Source organism: Lucilia cuprina, chromosome X, assembly GCF_022045245.1.
Source record: "Lucilia cuprina isolate Lc7/37 chromosome X, ASM2204524v1, whole genome shotgun sequence".
Taxonomy (NCBI): domain Eukaryota; kingdom Metazoa; phylum Arthropoda; class Insecta; order Diptera; family Calliphoridae; genus Lucilia; species Lucilia cuprina.
The window spans coordinates 11745652-11764414 of NC_060949.1; the positions used below are offsets into that span (position 1 = coordinate 11745652).

The following is an 18763-nucleotide window of genomic DNA, read 5'->3' on the forward strand; positions in this document are numbered from 1 at the left end:
TTTCATCTTACTTTGTTATTGTTTTATACCAATCGTGTAAACACAAAAAAGTATAAATCGTAAGACTTTTATTCTGTATTTTTTTTGAAACGGATGAAATTTTCATCTTACATTTTCATTAAAATTTACGTACGTAAAGTATGATCGTTTGAAGACTCCCAAGGAAATATTTAATTTAATTTTTCTAAAGTATACCTAGCAAAAATATATAAAATACTTCTCAAGTATTGTACCTAAAGTACACATAATATCCCGTTTTACCCGTTAAGTTATATATATATATCTTAAGATATATATATCTGCTGGCCATTGGCACACACTCTATGGCTACAATATAAATGTTAAAGCTGTGTAGCTGCGATACTTACGTCTTTTGTTCAGGATCATTAATATAACCAAATGGACAGTGAATTGTTGTGCACTTATATCCACCTCGTTTGTTTGTACACACGTCGTTACGACCGGTACAAAACTCTCCTGTAGCACATTCATCAATATCTAAACAAGTGTTACGATCACTGGCTAAAGTATAACCACGTGGACAAGAGCACTCATATGAACCTGGAACGTTGTCGCAAAAGCCCATGCAAAGCTTATGAGTCTGTTGCACCTCGCACTCATCGACATCAATGCAAGTTCTGTTGTCGGGCCCTAGTTCATAACCATTATTACAGGTGCAGCGGTAACCTCCGAAAAAATTTACACATTTTTGATGGCACAGACCAGGAATTTCATTGCACTCATCCACATCCAAACATATACGTTCATTTTCTTTACTTTTTTGAAACCCTGATTTACATTCGCAGAAATAGGAGCCAATTGTATTGATGCATTGAGCGTTAGCCGGGCACAATGACGGACCTTTTTGATCACATTCATTTACATCGACGCATCTAGATTCGCCATTTTGCAAATGACTCAAATGATGCCCTGGGGGACAAGAGCATACAAAACCTCCATTACGATTTCGGCAAATTTGATTATCAATACAGTTATGTTCTCCAGTTTCGCATTCATCGATGTCTGTAATTTCATAAATAACTTTAAAATTCAAAAATTTATATTTTGCACAGCGTTCGTTAAAACCCACCTACGCATTCAGTGCCTTTTGGATTCGACTTATAGCCGGCCTGGCATTTTAATCGATTTTGACAGCGGTAAGATCCATTTGTGTTAATGCAACGTTGATGTGATCCACATGGATTATTAGGTAGCAAACATTCATTAATATCTGTTTCAAATATGAAAATTAAGAAAAGATATATATTAATATTTGCGCTTTGATTACCAACATACATACATACATAAGTGCATACATACATACATACATACATACATACATACATACATACATACATACATACATACAAGTATATGTAATATGTGAAACCTGAAACCTACCGACACAGACTCCTAAATGATTTCTCTGCAACCCCGTCTCACACGGTAGATATCCTCGATGGTTGTATGGTGATGGTGGCGAGTTGCTTTCATAAGATTGACGACTAGAGGTCTGATGCGAAACATAAGAAGGTACATTAAATCCAGTATAGTACGATGAGCTATTTCTGTATTTGTAATAGGGAGGAGGAGAGTAGTACGTACTATAAGTAGAAGGAGTTGTTGGTTTTTGTGTTGTTGTTGTAGTGGTTGTTGTTGTAGTCGTAGTTGGCTTGGGATAACAACGAAATGAACCTTTTGTGTTAAAACATTCCCATCCTTCTTTGCAATTATGAGTATTTAGTGCACATTCATCGTTATCATCGCAAGTGCTACTGTCCGCATTTAAAGTATAACCAGTACCACAACTTTGTAAGCGTGTGCATACGTAACTGCCTATAGTATTATCACATCGTTGCGTTGGCAAACAGTTATGATTATTTATAGAACATTCATTTATATCGAAGCACGCTTTCGTTATTGTATCCAAATTGAAACCAATTTTGCAATCACAATGATAACCTCCAATATCATTAACACAATTTTGATTACTATCACAGGCATTATCATTTTCGCATTCATCTATGTCCACACAATTATCATTTTTCCACTGAAAACCATCTTCACATTTTTTCGCACTATAATCATGTTTTGTCGACTCATTTTTAATAGGAGAAAAGGAGAATAGTGAATTTTTAAATCCCCGTTTAATATAGCTTGTAACTTCTGTAAAACATATAAAAAAAAACATATGTAATTAATTATGTTTACAGATAGCATAAAATTTTATTTTATATCCACACGCAGAGAAAAAATATAGTTGTGGTAACCATAATCTAAGAGCAACATATTATGTTTAGAATTATGGTTAAATTTAAAACATATTATGATCATTTTTACTATCAAGAAGTATCATATTATGATCATTATTAGTATAATAACCTATCATATTATGATTAAATATAGTCCGAATATTTCATCATAATTTAATGATAATGTAATGTTGTAGCATCATATTGTAGTTTCAAGCAACCACATTATGGTTATATGTAATCATATAATGGATTCAAGTAATCATTTTATTGTTTCATGTAACCATATTATGGTTACATATTAAACATAATATGGCTAATCTTATGTGCTCGGCGTAAAATGTAATTATTTGTTAATTTGCTTTTAAACAAACACAAAACTTCCAAGCACTGATATTGCCAGAAAAAATATATATCCACACTTTCAAGCCAATATTTTTTTTAATTATTAATTTTTTATGTACCCTATTATATTTTTAGACAGTATTTATTTTTCACAATTATTTTAATACTGCATTTGATTAACAATTTATTTAATCCGATCTAGTACGGATAAACCATACAACTGATATAAAAATGGCAATACAAAAATATTTAAATAGTAAACGTATTTTACTTATATCTTTAACATTATATGCATAAACGTGTAAAATCCTACCATTTAATGGATATTTGATAGTTTAAATGATTCTAAAGAATATAATATGTTTACATAATTATCATTATTTATTTGTTGTAAAAATAATTATTTTTCAGAGAATCATTCTCAAATTTATAATTGTCATAAACATATAAATGTTTTCAGTAACTAAAATATTGATAAAGTTCAATAAAAATAACAATTGTTTGGTTATGACAACAAATTATTATTACAAAAAACATAGAATAGTTTTCCTAACCATGCCGAACCATGTTTTTTCTCTGCGTGCATCAATATTTTTAAAATAACATGCATACTATATTACAGTGCTCCAAGCATGTATGAAAGAAAAATTTATGCGACAGGCTATCCCCACCTCTGGAATTGTTCTATGACTTGTAAAACTATGTACTGCAAAAAATTAGGCTGATAGAACAACGTAACCAAGTGCCGCAATGGCTCTGAATTTGCCATGTCCATTTACAAGGCCATTTTATAATAAATTTTGAACATTTTCTAAAGAAATCAAAATGTACACATAATAATAAGCATTTCAGAAAAACATAAAACCCAAACATTGGTTGAAATTTTTTAGAGTTATTGCAAATTCTCCAGGCCATTAATGTTATATATGATAACGGGAATTGTATCAGCTATGTTTAAAAAAGTTGGATATTTCAACGGCAGTTTCAAATCAGTTTCAAATCTCAGTTTTTTGAATGTTTGTTGAACTAATTTCAAAATTTTTAGAAGATCTCATGGGGATTTATAGACAACAGAGAATAAAGCGGTAAAAAATTAGTTCAAAATTCTTACAGTTTAGCTGTAAGAATTCACAATTTTTGCAAAATTTGTGAATTCTCAGTATACCATGATAAAATATAAATGTTTAATAAAAACGACTTTAATTCTTAATATGAAGTCTGATGTTTAAAATGACAACTTTGGTGTTAAATTATTTCCAAGTGTCTCAAAGGTTGGGCTATAATACTTGGAAAATTCTTTATTTAAAAATGTACCACAGTAAAGCACTAATACATATTCTCTAAAATATTACAAAAATCCTTCTGATTCAAATCTCAGGTACAACTAATCTGTAGGAAAAATAGGTTTATTGTACCCTACACTACTTTAGTGGGTAGGGTAATTTGGAGATAATTCAATGAAATTTCGCACATTATCTTCTATTATATCGTCCATCTTCTATTGTATCCATTTTTTTAACCAAGCATCCATACTACTGAACCCCCGAATAGAGCTTGTAAACATTTTAATCAAACTACAGGTCGAAATTTTGGAGATAATTCAATCTTTTATGGTACTGTGGACAAGGCCGATTGAAAATAGTTAACATCGGTCTATTATTTCACCTAGGCCCCATACAACTGAACCCGCCAAATAATGCTTTTATGTTCATAATTATATTAAATATATCGTATCTCGACAAAAATCTGCAAAAGAAAGTTCTATACTAGCCTTGATGACCCTGATGAACTTTATATTTATAGGGCCTTATTTGACCCTAGCCCCAATAAAAAGCCATATGTTTTTTATCGTTTTATCGTGAAATATCCTAAAAATTTTAAAATTTATTTAACAAAGTTTTAAAAATTCAATTTGGAGATTTGGAACTGCGTTGAAGAAATCGAACTTTTTTGAGTCTATTGAGAATGGTCAACATCAGTCCATTATTTTTCGCCCATGTAAACCTTGTGATCAAACTACAGGTCGCAATTTGAAGAAAATTCAGTTTGGTACATAATCTTTTATTGTCCCTCGGACGAAGCCGACTATAACTTCTTACTTGTTTACTCGTTAAAATTAAATAATATGATATTTTTTAGACATTTGCTTCATTAAAATATTAATATTTAACATTTTACAGAATTCCCTTTTACCCGTTTATCCAATACTATAAAAAGCTTAGTTGCTTTTGAACAGACAAAAATTTGTTTCAAAGCAAAAACTAAAAATTTTGCCGTTTTTCTCCCTTTTGTCCTATTTTTTTCTCCCTTTATGACCTATCTTTCGCAACAGTACTATACTAATCCATATTTCTGAAATATTAATTAATTTATTTTTTTATTTATTTATGCTCAAACGTACTAATTTTGACGGCTTTTCATCCATTGAACCTTTTTTGCGCCCTCCTAGTCCATGTTTTGGAACACGATAGCCAATAACACCTTCTAATTGCATTAGCCGTTTAGGCGTGATTGACGAACAAAGAAACAAACGGACACACTTACAAAGAGATTTAAAATATATACTCGGTGTGCTTCGCTACCCCAATCGAAGATACCATTCCAATTATTTATTGCTCGATATAGATGTTTACAGTATTCCGTACAATCTAGTAATTTACTGAAAATTACATTTTCATCATATTTTTATACACACCATCAAAAAGGATGGGGGTATATTGATTTTGTCATTCCGTTTGTAACACATCGAAAAAATATCCTCTTCAGAAAATGACTTTTACACTCATTACCGACCCAAAAATGCGAGTATAGCGATGAAATTCAGTATAAGAAAAGTTTTTTACAACTCTAAAATAAGAATATAACAATGAAATTCGATACACATACGTTTCATGCGAGTCAAAATCTCTCTAATAAATTTTATATTAATCGGTCCATAATTGACCATACCCCCATATAAGGTCCGCTTCAAAAAATGACTTTCATTACTGGCTTAAAAATACGAATATAGCAATAAGTCCTAAAAATTCGAGTATAGCGATAATAATTGACCATACCCCTAATATAAGATCCTATTTAAAAAATTTTATGAATAAAGTTCAGAAAATTACTAGTACAGCGATAAAAATCAACATAAGAAAGTATATACTTACGAACATAATTCTTCATTCCGAATTTAATGAGGACTGATCTATAACTGACCCTGGCCCCTATAAAAGGTCCCCTTCAGAAAAGAGTTTTGGTTATTAAAATACGAGTTTCCTTATTTAAAATACGACTATTGCGATAAAATCTGGCATTAACAAGCTCTATAAAAAATGATTTGTACACAATTCATAGGGAAGCATATAATCATATAAAATCAACTCACCCACTCGCGGGTGGACACACATTAATCGACGCTATCAAATCAAGAAAGGAACTTACAACAGTTTTAAAATCAGCTGGATTTGACCTAAAGAAATGGACCTCAAATTACCCAAGAGTTATACAAGACCTACCAAATGAGACCCTTTTACCTCTCGATTGGTTAAATTTGTCCGAAAACACCGGAACTAAAACTCTTGAAATCAAATGGAACATTTCTTCAGACTCATTTACAATCACCGCACCAGATGTCGAATTAAAAAAGAAAAACTATACCAAAAGAGAAGTTTTAAACCAATTATGCAACACATTTGGTTAGACAAAGTAGATTGGGATGACATAAAAACACCTTTGACTTGTTTAAAGTGACAAAAATTAAAAAGGGGAATTTTAAAAAATTTAAAATTCACCGTTGGATCTAATTGCAATGTGGAAACTCACGGTTTCAATGATGCTTCAGAAAAGGCCTATTCAGACGAAGCCAGCCGAGAATGTACTCCTCAAGAACTAGAGAACCACAACCTATGGTGATTTGGACCCTCCTGGTTTAAATTACCTCAAAATCAGTGGCCGATACCATCATAAACATTTGGGACCAACTTTGAACCTAAAGCTGTAAAAGCATTTACAACCACAACACGCGATGAACCATAAGATCGAGTACTCGCGTATGTCATTCGATTACTCGATAAGCGCGTGAAAGATCTAAACATGCATTTTGTATAAAAACAGACACAAAATCAAATCATGGCTTCATTTCTACAAGAACGCACAACTCTATCCAGACCCTTTGCAACAACAGGAGTAGACTAGGCAGGACTTTTTGACATAAAAAATTAGACAAGCCGAGCGTATCTTTTCGCAAAAGGTAACATTTGAATATTTGTATGCTTCGCAACAAAAGACGTACATGTAGCAGCAAGTAAACTATCGACCCAATCGTTCTTAGCCGCAGTTTCACTCATTTACTCAGACAATGGAAAGCATTTTTTAGACTTTCTAAAGTCTCTTCAAAATCAAGTGACCCATTATTTCAGCCATCAGAATATCGACTGGAAGTTCATTTTCCCAGGAGCCCTACACATGGGCGGCCTTTGGGAAAGCGGTGTAAAGTCATTTAAAACTCACCCGAAAAGATGATACCAAACATGACATTCACTTTTGAAGAGCCTAAAACCTTAATCCATTAACATCTGACACAAACTTATCGGTAGTGCATTATTGACCGAAGTGAACCCGATGTAAGCAGTGAAAATCTGACTCTCATTAACCGTTGAGAACGCTTATTTTGCCAAAGATGGAAGTCCGAGCACCTAGTTGAACTCCATCGCACATACAAATGGAAGATTCAAAGGGACAACGTTAAAGTCAAGGATCTGGTTGTCATCAAAAACAACAACTTGCCGCCCAACGAATGGCAAATGAGCCATTCACACATACCTTGGACCTGACCAGCATTGTAAAGTTGTCGACAACAAGACAAAAAATGGAGTCATCACCAGGCCTATTACAAAAATTGTGGTTTATTAAACAAAATAACAGAAACAACACTTAAGAATCATAAATATGGCAACAATTTCCCTACCCGTATATTCGCTTAATCAAGTCATGATTAAGCTTTTCATACATATTGCGCTTCATTGTCCCAATCTTTAGATGGCTTGGCCTATAATTGAATGAATAAGAATGGCAGATACTGCTATCATCCGCAAGAGAGTAGATAGAATTGGAAGTTTTATATAGAAGGTAATTTATAAATATAAGAAATAGGGTAGAGGAAAGAATGGAGCCTTGCGGTACCCCTAAATTAAGCTTGAACACGTTTGATGAGATCCCATTTATAACAACTCGTATGGTGCCACGTTGGACGTTTTTGTTATTACGCCAAGTTCTGAAAGCTTCCTCTCTGGATCTGATTGCATTTTTGCACTTCTGATTAAACCAAGACTTTTGATGAAACGATTTTTTGATGAAATGAATGTTTTCATTCCCAGCATAATTATATTTTCAACAATTTTCGCCATTTTATTGACGTATTGTCTTGGAAACAAAGTTTTTAATTGAATTGCCTATAGAATTCCTTTAGCTGAACCCAACGAGCCTTTTCAGAAATAAAAATTAAACGTTTCGAAGCTGTTTGTGAAATGTTACGAAGTTCAGAGAGCGAAAAGTAGGCGGAGATGGTGCAGTGATCCGAATTTCCGAAAGGTGCAAGAATATCCACTATATACTAATCAGGATGTAAGGTGAGAAAGATGTCGAGGGTATTATTTTGGTGCACTTCAACACATAAAATATGTGTTGGTTCATTTACTAATTGCGCAAGTTGGTTGTGCGCGGAAAATAACCCAACATATTGGCCTTCCGGAGATGGAAGCGGAAAAGGCGTCGAAGTTCAATATGGTAGCATTCTTTTCGCGCGTTTTGACTCCTGTAAAGAAACCCAAAGTGAAAATAGTGTGAATTTAACCCAGAGACAGCTAAATTCGGTATCATTCATGACTAATTGTTGCTGGCACCTGTACACAACTTCATTGCGAACGTACATAGCAATGCCCCGATCCATCTCTCATATGTAACATATTGTTAATCTGGAAAACTATAGTGGGTAGAATTTTCAAAATCTTTAAGTTGGTTTTTAATTTATATTAAAGGGTTAAACAAAAAATATTGTATATCCCAAGGCATAAGTGTTTATGACCGCGATCATTATATTTTATTATTTTATACTTATTTTTATAATTCATAATATTGATGTTTCCTACATTTTAACATACATATAAATACAACATTGTAAAGATCATTTTTTTGAAACTTTGGTAACACTGTGACAGACGAAAGGGAAAAAAGAATGGATAGACAGAAAACCGAGTAGAGAACAACACTTGAAACCACTAAGTTGATTACAGACTTTATACAACTTATATTAAATGTAAAACCAGTGAATAAATAATTTTATGTTCTAATTAAAATACAAATATCCGTGTTTAATTTTATACAGTCCGCTAAAGAATCGAACATAATTTTTGGTCCAATCGACCCAGATGCGGTTGTGTAAAGTCAAGTGGATTACGAATTTATTAAAATTTGCATAATAACAAAAACGATACATACGCGTCGCGCAAACGTGGTAGTTTTTCTTATTTTTATTAAATTTACCAACGACAACAACATCGGGTGTATACATGTTCAACTGTCTTACATAGGGAAAACCACCCTTAAGGAAAACAATCGATAAGAGTGATCATAGTGATTCTTTGTTAATACGTGTGTCGTATATATGTACATACGGAACGTGGATAATATAATTTGTCATACATACATACAGAATATAGCTTACATACATAAGTGTCTGGAAGTGTTTATCGTAAAGTACATAAGGCAAAAGTTCCAACATACATGAAATTTCTGTGGAGCAGGAAAAGGGAAAGTGTTAACATACATGGTATATCGAAACAGTGTACGTACATGGGATTTCGGTTGGTACATACATTAGAATCAGTGGTCAAAAGATAAAAGACAAAAAGATCGTTTACATACATGAGTGAATTGGTATAAGAAGGACAAAACGATGAACAAGAAAGATACATGTGGATTAGTAGAACAGTGACAGTGTTGATATATTTGAAAAGGCAGTTAAAAGTTTTATTGTGAATGTGGAAGCAGTGCATTTGTAACTATAGTATAACTAGATTACAGTTTGACAAAGTTTAAAGTAGATCATTTAGAACTGTGTTTGATTTGGCAGTGCACTTGTAACTATAATGGAACTAGATCACAGTTTGATAAAGTTTAAATCAGTGCATTTGAAACTGGAATGTTATATGTATGGTTGTGAGATTTACTAAATAGTATGTGGATTTTGTGTTTTTGATTTGGCTTGATATTAATATTAAATGTGAAGTGGCTGGACTACAGAATAGGGTGTGCGTGATAAAGTTACTGTATGACATTGAATAACCGGCAATTAACATTTAGAACGAAAGTTATATTAGGGAACCATAATAAGGATAATTTTTCGGTAATTATAGAACGCGAATTCGTGCAAAATGGAACAATTAAGGAAGAAACGCACACAATTGAAAAAGTCGGTGATAAAATTGTATAATTTCATATCTGGCCATAACGTGAGTTACAACGATATAAAGGTACGTATGGAGGAATTTGAAAATGTTTTTATGAAATACAAGGACATTCAAGATGAGATTGATAGCTTATGCGATAAAGATTCTGACATTCAAAAGGAAGATGCATACCGCAATGAAATTGATGAAATGTATTTTACGGCTAAATCCATATACACGTCATATACTCAGGAAAATTTGGATAGTACGGTAATTGAGGGAGCAGCTGCAAGTACTCCACAACTTAATAATGATTTGACGGCATTATTACAGACAATGTCAACAACATTGACATCTGTCGTTAACTTACAGTCATCTGGCATGAATAATTCGAACATTAATAACAACAATTCGAGTATACGTTTACCTCAAATTGAGATTCCAGATTTTGATGGCAATTTATCAAACTGGATTCGGTTCAGGGATTTATTCAACGCCATGGTTGATGCTAGAACAAATTTATCGGACGTTGAGAAGCTAGAGTATCTCCAGACGAAACTCAAGGGCGAAGCATCGTCGATAATTAAGCATTTAACTCCTACGAACGGTAATTATAGAATAGCTTGGGACATAGTGAAGAAGAAGTACGACAGACCAGATCAAATAAAGGAGACATATATTAGACTACTTTTGACTCAGCCTTCGGTCAAGAATGGTACATTGTCGGAGATTAGAAAATTTTACAACAACACTATTGAGTGCTATAATGCTCTTTCTGTCTTATATGAATCGGTGGCTTCGTGGGATCCATTATTGCTATTCTTGATAAAGGAGAAGTTAGATCGGGAAACAATTACGCTGTGGTATCGTCAGCAGAATGATATTGATAGGCAGTCATTTAAGAAGTTATTAGATTTTTTGGAAAGTCGTGTAATAGAGTTGGAAAGTTTGGAAATACCTGATCAGTCATCTAAGTTCAGGAAACCTAATAAATTTGTTACAATGACAGCAACAACTCAATCGTGTCCAGTCTGCCAAAAAGATCATTTTTTATTTGCATGCCAACAGTTTAAGGATCTGAATATCGAAAGACGCAAGAACGTCGTTCTCAAAAGTGGTTTTTGTTTCAATTGTCTAAAGGAAAAACATTTTTCTAAGGATTGTAAGTCTAGTTCCTGCAGAACTTGTGGCTTGAAACACAACACATTGTTGCATTCTAATACTAATCCATCAAGAGGCAACGCTGAACAGTCAAGTGACGATACTAATGGCTCTTCTTCAATTACGGTAAATTCAAGTCAGCAGACTACAACAAATCAGACTACACTTCTGCCAACAGCGGTAATCATGGTGCGTGATAGGAACAATAGCTTGCAACCATGCAGAGCTCTTGTAGATACCGGTGCCCAATCAACGCTCATTTCGGAATCATGCGTTCAGCGACTTCAGTTGAATAGGTCGCATGATAAAACTGCTCTATGTGGAGTTGGTGGAAACACTACAAGTTACACCAGGGGAAAAGTACAATTGGAAATCTTCGCTAAGGATATCAACAGAACAATCATAGTTCAGACTTATTGCTTATCGAATCTGACACAATATATTCCGTCACATACGATAGTGAACCAGAAGCTCGAATATTTTAAAGATTTGAAACTGGCCGATCCTGTTTACCATAAACCAAACCACATCGACATCATTTTAGGAGCTGACGTTTTTCCCCATTGTATATTAGGGGAAAAGGTATCCCATCCATCAGGTTCTCCAACAGCACTTAGCACAATATTCGGTTGGGTGATTATGGGAAATGTCAACGGACAACCCGAAAAGTCCATTATGATTGCCCATCTACATACTGGCTTGGACGAACAACTTCAACGTTTTTGGGAGATAGAACAATGTGATGTTCAATCAAAGCATTTAACTCCTGATGAGGAACATGCCGAACAACATTTCAAGGAAAATGTCCGGAAACAACCTGATGGACGATATATGGTGAAACTTCCGTTCAAAGCTAATTCTTTTCAACTTGGTGAATCGAAGACAGCGGCAATGCGAAGACTTGAATCCATGGAACGACAGTTTGACAAGAATGGTAATCTCAAGGTCGAGTTCCACAAATTCATGAACGAATACATAGAGCTCAATCACATGGAAATTGCAACTAATAAAACGGAACATCAAGTTTACTACATGCCACATCATGCAGTTTTGAAACCATCAAGTACCACTACCAAATTACGCGTTGTTTTCGATGCATCTTGCAAAAGTTCAAACAACACATCGTTGAATGATCATCTCCTTGTTGGACCTACAGTACAAAATGATTTGTATTCGATTCTGCTAAACTTTCGAAAACACAAGATAGGTTTTACCGCAGACATCGAGAAGATGTACAGACAGGTACTCATACATCCAGATGATATATCATATCAGAGTATTTTATGGCGTGATTCTCCAAAGGATCCACCCATCACATATCATCTCAGGACAGTTACATATGGAACTGCATCGGCTCCATTTCTAGCTACCCGTACGTTAATGCAAGTTGCTCTTGATAACTCACAGAAGTATCCAGAAGAGTCTAACGAGATCATCAACAAGTTTTACGTAGACGACTACATGTCTTCCGCTCCAGACTTAGAATCGGCTATTTCACGTCATAGGACCCTATGCACAGTTTTATCCAAATCAGGTTTCAACCTTCGCAAATGGTCAACGAACTCAAGGGAATTGTTGGATAAAATTGATCCTCAAGATCGAGCTTGTTCATCAGAGCTGATAATTGATCAGTCAGAAACGGTAAAAACTCTAGGACTGCTTTGGAACACATCAACGGATTGTTTTCAATACAGCGTGTGTTTTGGCGAAATTACTGGAATAATCACGAAACGTCGCGTGCTATCGGATATTTCAAGAATTTACGATCCAATTGGCTGGCTATCTCCGGTGTTAATTAAAATGAAAATCTTCATGCAAAAACTTTGGATTAAAGGTGTCAATTGGGATGAAGATCTACCAAGTGATCTTAAAGCGGAATGGCTACAACTTCAACATCAAGTTGAGAACATACGTGATCTACAAATTCCCAGATGGTTTAATTTCAACGTTGAAGATCGTATTGAACTTCACGGATTTGCAGACTCATCGGAATTAGCCTATTCTACTGCTATTTATATTCGTGTCATAAAACCAGATGGATCAATAACAACTAGTCTAATAACATCGAAAACCAGAGTTACCCCGATTCGACAAATAACACTTCCACGCTTAGAGCTTTGTGCAGCTCATCTCATGGTGAAAGTTATGGTTAAAGTGAAACAAGCTTTAGAATTGCAGAATGTACCTACATATGGTTGGACTGATTCAACTGTCGTACTAGCATGGTTGAGTGATCATCCACGGCGGTGGAAAACCTTCATTGCAAATAGAACATCTCATATTATCAACATAATTCCAGCAAGTCAATGGCGTCATATTATATCGAAACAAAATCCAGCCGATTTAGCTACGCGTGGCATCTCTTCATCGGAAATTAAAGACAACAGTTTATGGTGGCAAGGGCCACACGTTTTGCAAGGTTTCACAATGGAAGCTTCAGCAATGTCAACAGCATCTATCCCATCGAACATTGATTTAGAGGAACGCAAGGTAATCGCAACAGCAACATCCGTCAAGCAAACAGATTTGTTTCACCTATTCTCAAGTTATGACAAGCTACTTCGTGTAACTGCTCTGATTTTACGTTTTTTTGGTAATTGTAAATGCAAATCTCAACGTCAAACTGGTTTCCTCACTACGACGGAGCTTCAAAACGCTCACAGAATGCTTGTAAGAAAAGCTCAACATGAAACATATGCAGCGGAAATTCGTATGTTAGCATCGAACAAACAGATTCCTTCTGGAAACAAGCTTGCCGGTCTATCTCCATTTCTCGACAACTTTGGAATCTTGCGTGTAGGTGGTCGCCTTGAAAACGCTTCAATCAGTTACGATCAGAAGCACCCATATATTCTACATAAGAACAACATATTAACACAACTCATCGTTCGGCACTATCACACAAAGCATTTGCATGCGGGAAAACGCCAGCTGCAGTACTTATTAGGTTTGAAGTATTGGATTCCTGAAGTATCACAAATCGTAAAAAGAACAATCTACCAATGCACAACATGTATGCGGTTCAGACAAAGACCATTTCAACAACGAATGGGTGATCTTCCTAGCTGTCGCTTGCAACCTGGATCAACATTTTTATACGTCGGCATCGATTTTGCTGGCCCAATGCTTGTGCGATCGTGGAAGGGGCGTGGTTCCAAAACATACAAATGTTGGTTAGCAGTATTTGTTTGCTTAAATACTAAGGCAATCCATCTTGAACCTGTGACGGACCTTTCTACACCAGCATTTCTTGCTTCATTTCGCCGTTTCACATCCAGACGTGGGAAACCACTTCATGTTTACACGGACAACGGAACTAATTTCGTTGGTTGTAATCGCGAATTGAAGGAGTTATATGATTTTCTTCACACAAATTATCCATATATTCAAACGGAAATGTCTAACGAACAGATACAATGGCATTTCACACCTCCGTCCGCACCAAACTTCGGCGGCATATGGGAGGCAGGTGTCAAATCTGTCAAATTCCATATGAAACGTGTACTAGGCAATTCATCTACAACGTATGAAGAGTTAAGTACTTTGCTGTGTCAAATTGAATGCTGCTTGAATTCTCGACCATTATGCCTGAAATTCGAAGGAGACATCGACCCTCTAACACCAGCACATTTTTTAATACTCCGCTCAATGAAGTCAATTCCAGACGAGAATTTAATTGATGTCAACGTTAATCGCCTAAGCAGATGGCAATACATACAAAGCCTAGTTCAACAATTTTGGTCTAAGTGGTCTAACGAGTATCTTACCCAACTTCAACAACGGCCAAAGTGGCGTCGGAAAATTGAAAATCTACAAATCGATGACATCGTTCTCATAAAAGAGGAAAATCTTCCCCCTACACAATGGCTCATCGGGAGAATAATATGTACTCATCCCGGTAAGGACAATATAGTCCGAGTAGTTTCAATGAAGACGACAAAAGGTGTCCTCAAACGTCCAATCTCAAAGGTTTGTCCACTTTTTGTAGATGGTTGAAAGGGATCCTTTCAAGGTGGGCCGATATGTTTATGACCGCGATCATTATATTTTATTATTTTATACTTATTTTTATAATTCATAATATTGATGTTTCCTACATTTTAACATACATATAAATACAACATTGTAAAGATCATTTTTTTGAAACTTTGGTAACACTGTGACAGACGAAAGGGAAAAAAGAATGGATAGACAGAAAACCGAGTAGAGAACAACACTTGAAACCACTAAGTTGATTACAGACTTTATACAACTTATATTAAATGTAAAACCAGTGGAATAAATAATTTTATGTTCTAATTAAAATACAAATATCCGTGTTTAATTTTATACAGTCCGCTAAAGAATCGAACAATAAGAATATGAATTATTTTTTAAGAATAAAAGTATATATTCAATTTTAGCAATTAAGAAATAAATAGATCATTTTGTATTATTTTAGAATTTAAATGAAATATATTGTCATCAAAAGAAATTATAATAAACCTTATAATTTAGTAACTAAATTATTTTTGGTTATTATGTATTTAATTTCGATTGGGGTAGCGAAGCACACCGGGTATAAGCTAGTTATATAATAAATGCACAGCATATGCTGTGTATTTTGTTGAGATTTTGTTGAAGGGGGGTTTGTATAGGGGCTAGGGTCAAATAAGGGCAGATTCTGGAGTGTCATTTATACTTATTTAAAACTTATTCGTGATAATTTTTAGAGAGATACTTGTATATTTGACGTAATTATTTCATAGCAAGCCCAAATAGGGTACAAAATTCTTAAAATTATCTTGAAAATTGCGGCCTGTGCCTTGCGCACAAAGTTTACCTGGACAGTCAGCCAGACGGACATGTCTTAATCGACTCAAAAATTTGAATTTGAATTGTACCTTGTCCCAGATATACTTAAGTCATTTATTATACCTTACACCATTTTAGTGGTTAGAGTATATTGGGTTTGTGCTGACGTTTGTAACGCACAATAATATTGATCCTATACCCACCTTAAAGTATACCAATCATTTTCTGAGTCGATTTAGCTATGCCCGTCCATGAAAACCTTGTAGTCAAACTACAGGTCGAAATTTTGAAGATAATTCAATTAAATTTGCTACATGATCTTTCACTGTCCCCGGGACAAAGGCTATTGAAAATGGTTAAGGTCGGTCCACTTTTTCACCTAGCCTCCATATAACTGAACCCCTCAATAGGGCTTGTAAACCTTGTAATCAAACTACAGGTCGCAATTTTGGAGATATTCAAAATAGTTAACGTCGGTCTATTATTTCACCTAGGCCCCATACAACTGAACCTGCCAAATAGGGCAGAGAATTTCAAAGCTACTTTTGGAATATTCTATAATATTGAACCAAGGGACATGAAATTAAGTACGTTGATTCAGAATTATATGAGAACCCATAAAAGGGAACTTTTTGGTGCTTTTTCGTTTTTCAAAAGGTACTTTTTGAGTTTTCTATAATATTGAACCTAGAAACATGTAATGTATATAGAGTCGGAACTAGGTGAAAACCTATAAAAGGGAGCTTTTTGGTAGTTTTTCGTTTTTCAAATGGTACTTTTTCGTTTTTCAAAAGGTACTTCTTGAATATTATATTATATCGAACTTTTTACTTTTTGAATTTTCGTTATAAACCCCAATAAAAATATTTATAAAAATCGAAATTAAATTTAAGCAAACGATTGTTAAAAAAAATAGTTGTTCATATTTGTTTTCTATGTACAAAACAATTATAACAAAAGACTAAATTTGTAATATACATAAACTAAACTTAAAAACTCAAAACTACAAAAACGGAGACATAAGCAAAATTCAGAGACAACCTTTGAAAATTTCATCAAATACCTAAGCCAAATTAAAGGAATAGATTTCATATCTATACAATATGCCCGTATATTGAGAATATTTAATATTTCAGAGAAGTTTTTAATATCATGGTTTTGAAGATAGAGTGACATCTTTGTTAAAATGTTAACAAGATGTAAAAGCTTGCATTGAGTTATGAAATATTTCCTAATTTCATATTGTAAGGCAGAAAATTATCCGTCTTTTATTTAAGTCCATATGTATATAGGAAATAAAAATTATAAATCACGTAAACAACCGAACAAATGAAATGAAAACAAGTAGGAAAGTCGGCAGGGCCGACAATATAACCATGAGTATATTTTTAAAATGTTTATTTTTCATAAAGAAAAGTTATGTTGAATTATACCTTGATTTCAAAGTATTTAAGCAATTTATTGATAAAAAAGTAAGAGTGCTATATTTGGCTGTGCCGAATCTTATAAACCCTTCACCATAGTGTATTTAACACATTAGTTTTATAAATTTTAAATTTTTTCCCGACTACATTATTATTACACCAAAAAGCAAAACAAAATGAACAACAACAACGCTAAACGAAATAAAAACAGAATACACAAGGCAATTAAACCAACAGACATTTTAATAGTTTTTGATTAAAAATAAGCCAGATCATAAAATTTTAAACATTTCGCCCTATTTTTTAATCGAATTACATTATTCATTGAGTAATTTTTCAGACTTAATATGACTCTACTATCTTACAAGCTGAAATATCAAAAAAAGGGCAATAAATAGGCATATATACTATCGGATATCTAAAAACAAGTAATATTTCTATATTCGGCTGTTTCGAATCTTATATACCCTTCACCAAGTATGTTTTAAAAAACAGTTTTTATTTATTTTGTATCTCTGCACACATGTCACACATAACATACACACAAACAAATATAAACTGTAGCAGAAAGGAATATTAACCGTTGTACTGTAATACCACCGTCAAACTGTATTACCACCCTCAAACAAATATGAGCTGTATTACCAACATATTACTGCTTTATCTTCTTGTTCTTGTTATACAAAAAAATGATACACAGCTAAATAAAACCAAATACATCTCCACACGCACATGTACATCTTTATCCAATTCACAGTGTTGTTGCTTTTTTAACAAAGCATGAAAAAAATGTGGCTCTTTTGATGAAATTTTCAGAGGTTGTCTCGGATTTTTGCTCATATCTCCGTTATTTATAGACCGATTTGGCTGATTTTAAATAGCGATCTTCTCGAAAGCATGTCTAATAGAATTATTGAAGATTCGGATCTCGCCGATATCTGGGGTCCTCTAAAAACTGTTTTCAACAGACAGATAGACGGACAGACAAACAGACGGACATGGCTAAATCGACTCTATAAGGATCCATAATATATATACTTTATAGGGTCGGAAAATTATATTATATAAATTACAAACGGAATGACAGACTTATATATACCTTTCTCACGAAGGTGAAGGGTATAAAAACAAAATTTTCTAAATGTGGAGTATAGGTCAATCATTGGCCGATCCTCATTAAATTTGGGAGGAGGATATATTTTTAAATATATATCATTTATCACTACTTCAAAACTGGCACTAAATGAACTTTATCTTCTGTGGAAGTGATGCTTACTGACAAAAGAAGAAGCAAAGAATTAAATTTTTTAAATTGAAAGTATATTGTTTTGTACTGGAATTTTTGGAATGAAGCCAA

The 18763-nt window shown here is 34.0% G+C and overlaps 1 protein-coding gene across 1 annotated transcript in view; it reads right to left on the bottom strand.

Moving 5' to 3' along the window:
- Positions 1-344: 344 nt before the first annotated feature.
- The window catches only part of LOC111686038 (fibulin-1), an 87426-nt gene continuing 69007 nt past the window's right edge, over positions 345-18763 (bottom strand). The window contains exons 4-6 of the mRNA XM_046946749.1: positions 1402-2166; positions 1091-1231; positions 345-1023 (exon numbers count right to left, since the gene is read on the bottom strand). Of these exons, the coding sequence (XP_046802705.1) occupies positions 365-1023; positions 1091-1231; positions 1402-2166 (1565 nt within the window). The 3' untranslated portion in view covers positions 345-364. The remainder of the gene's footprint in view (positions 1024-1090; positions 1232-1401; positions 2167-18763) is intronic.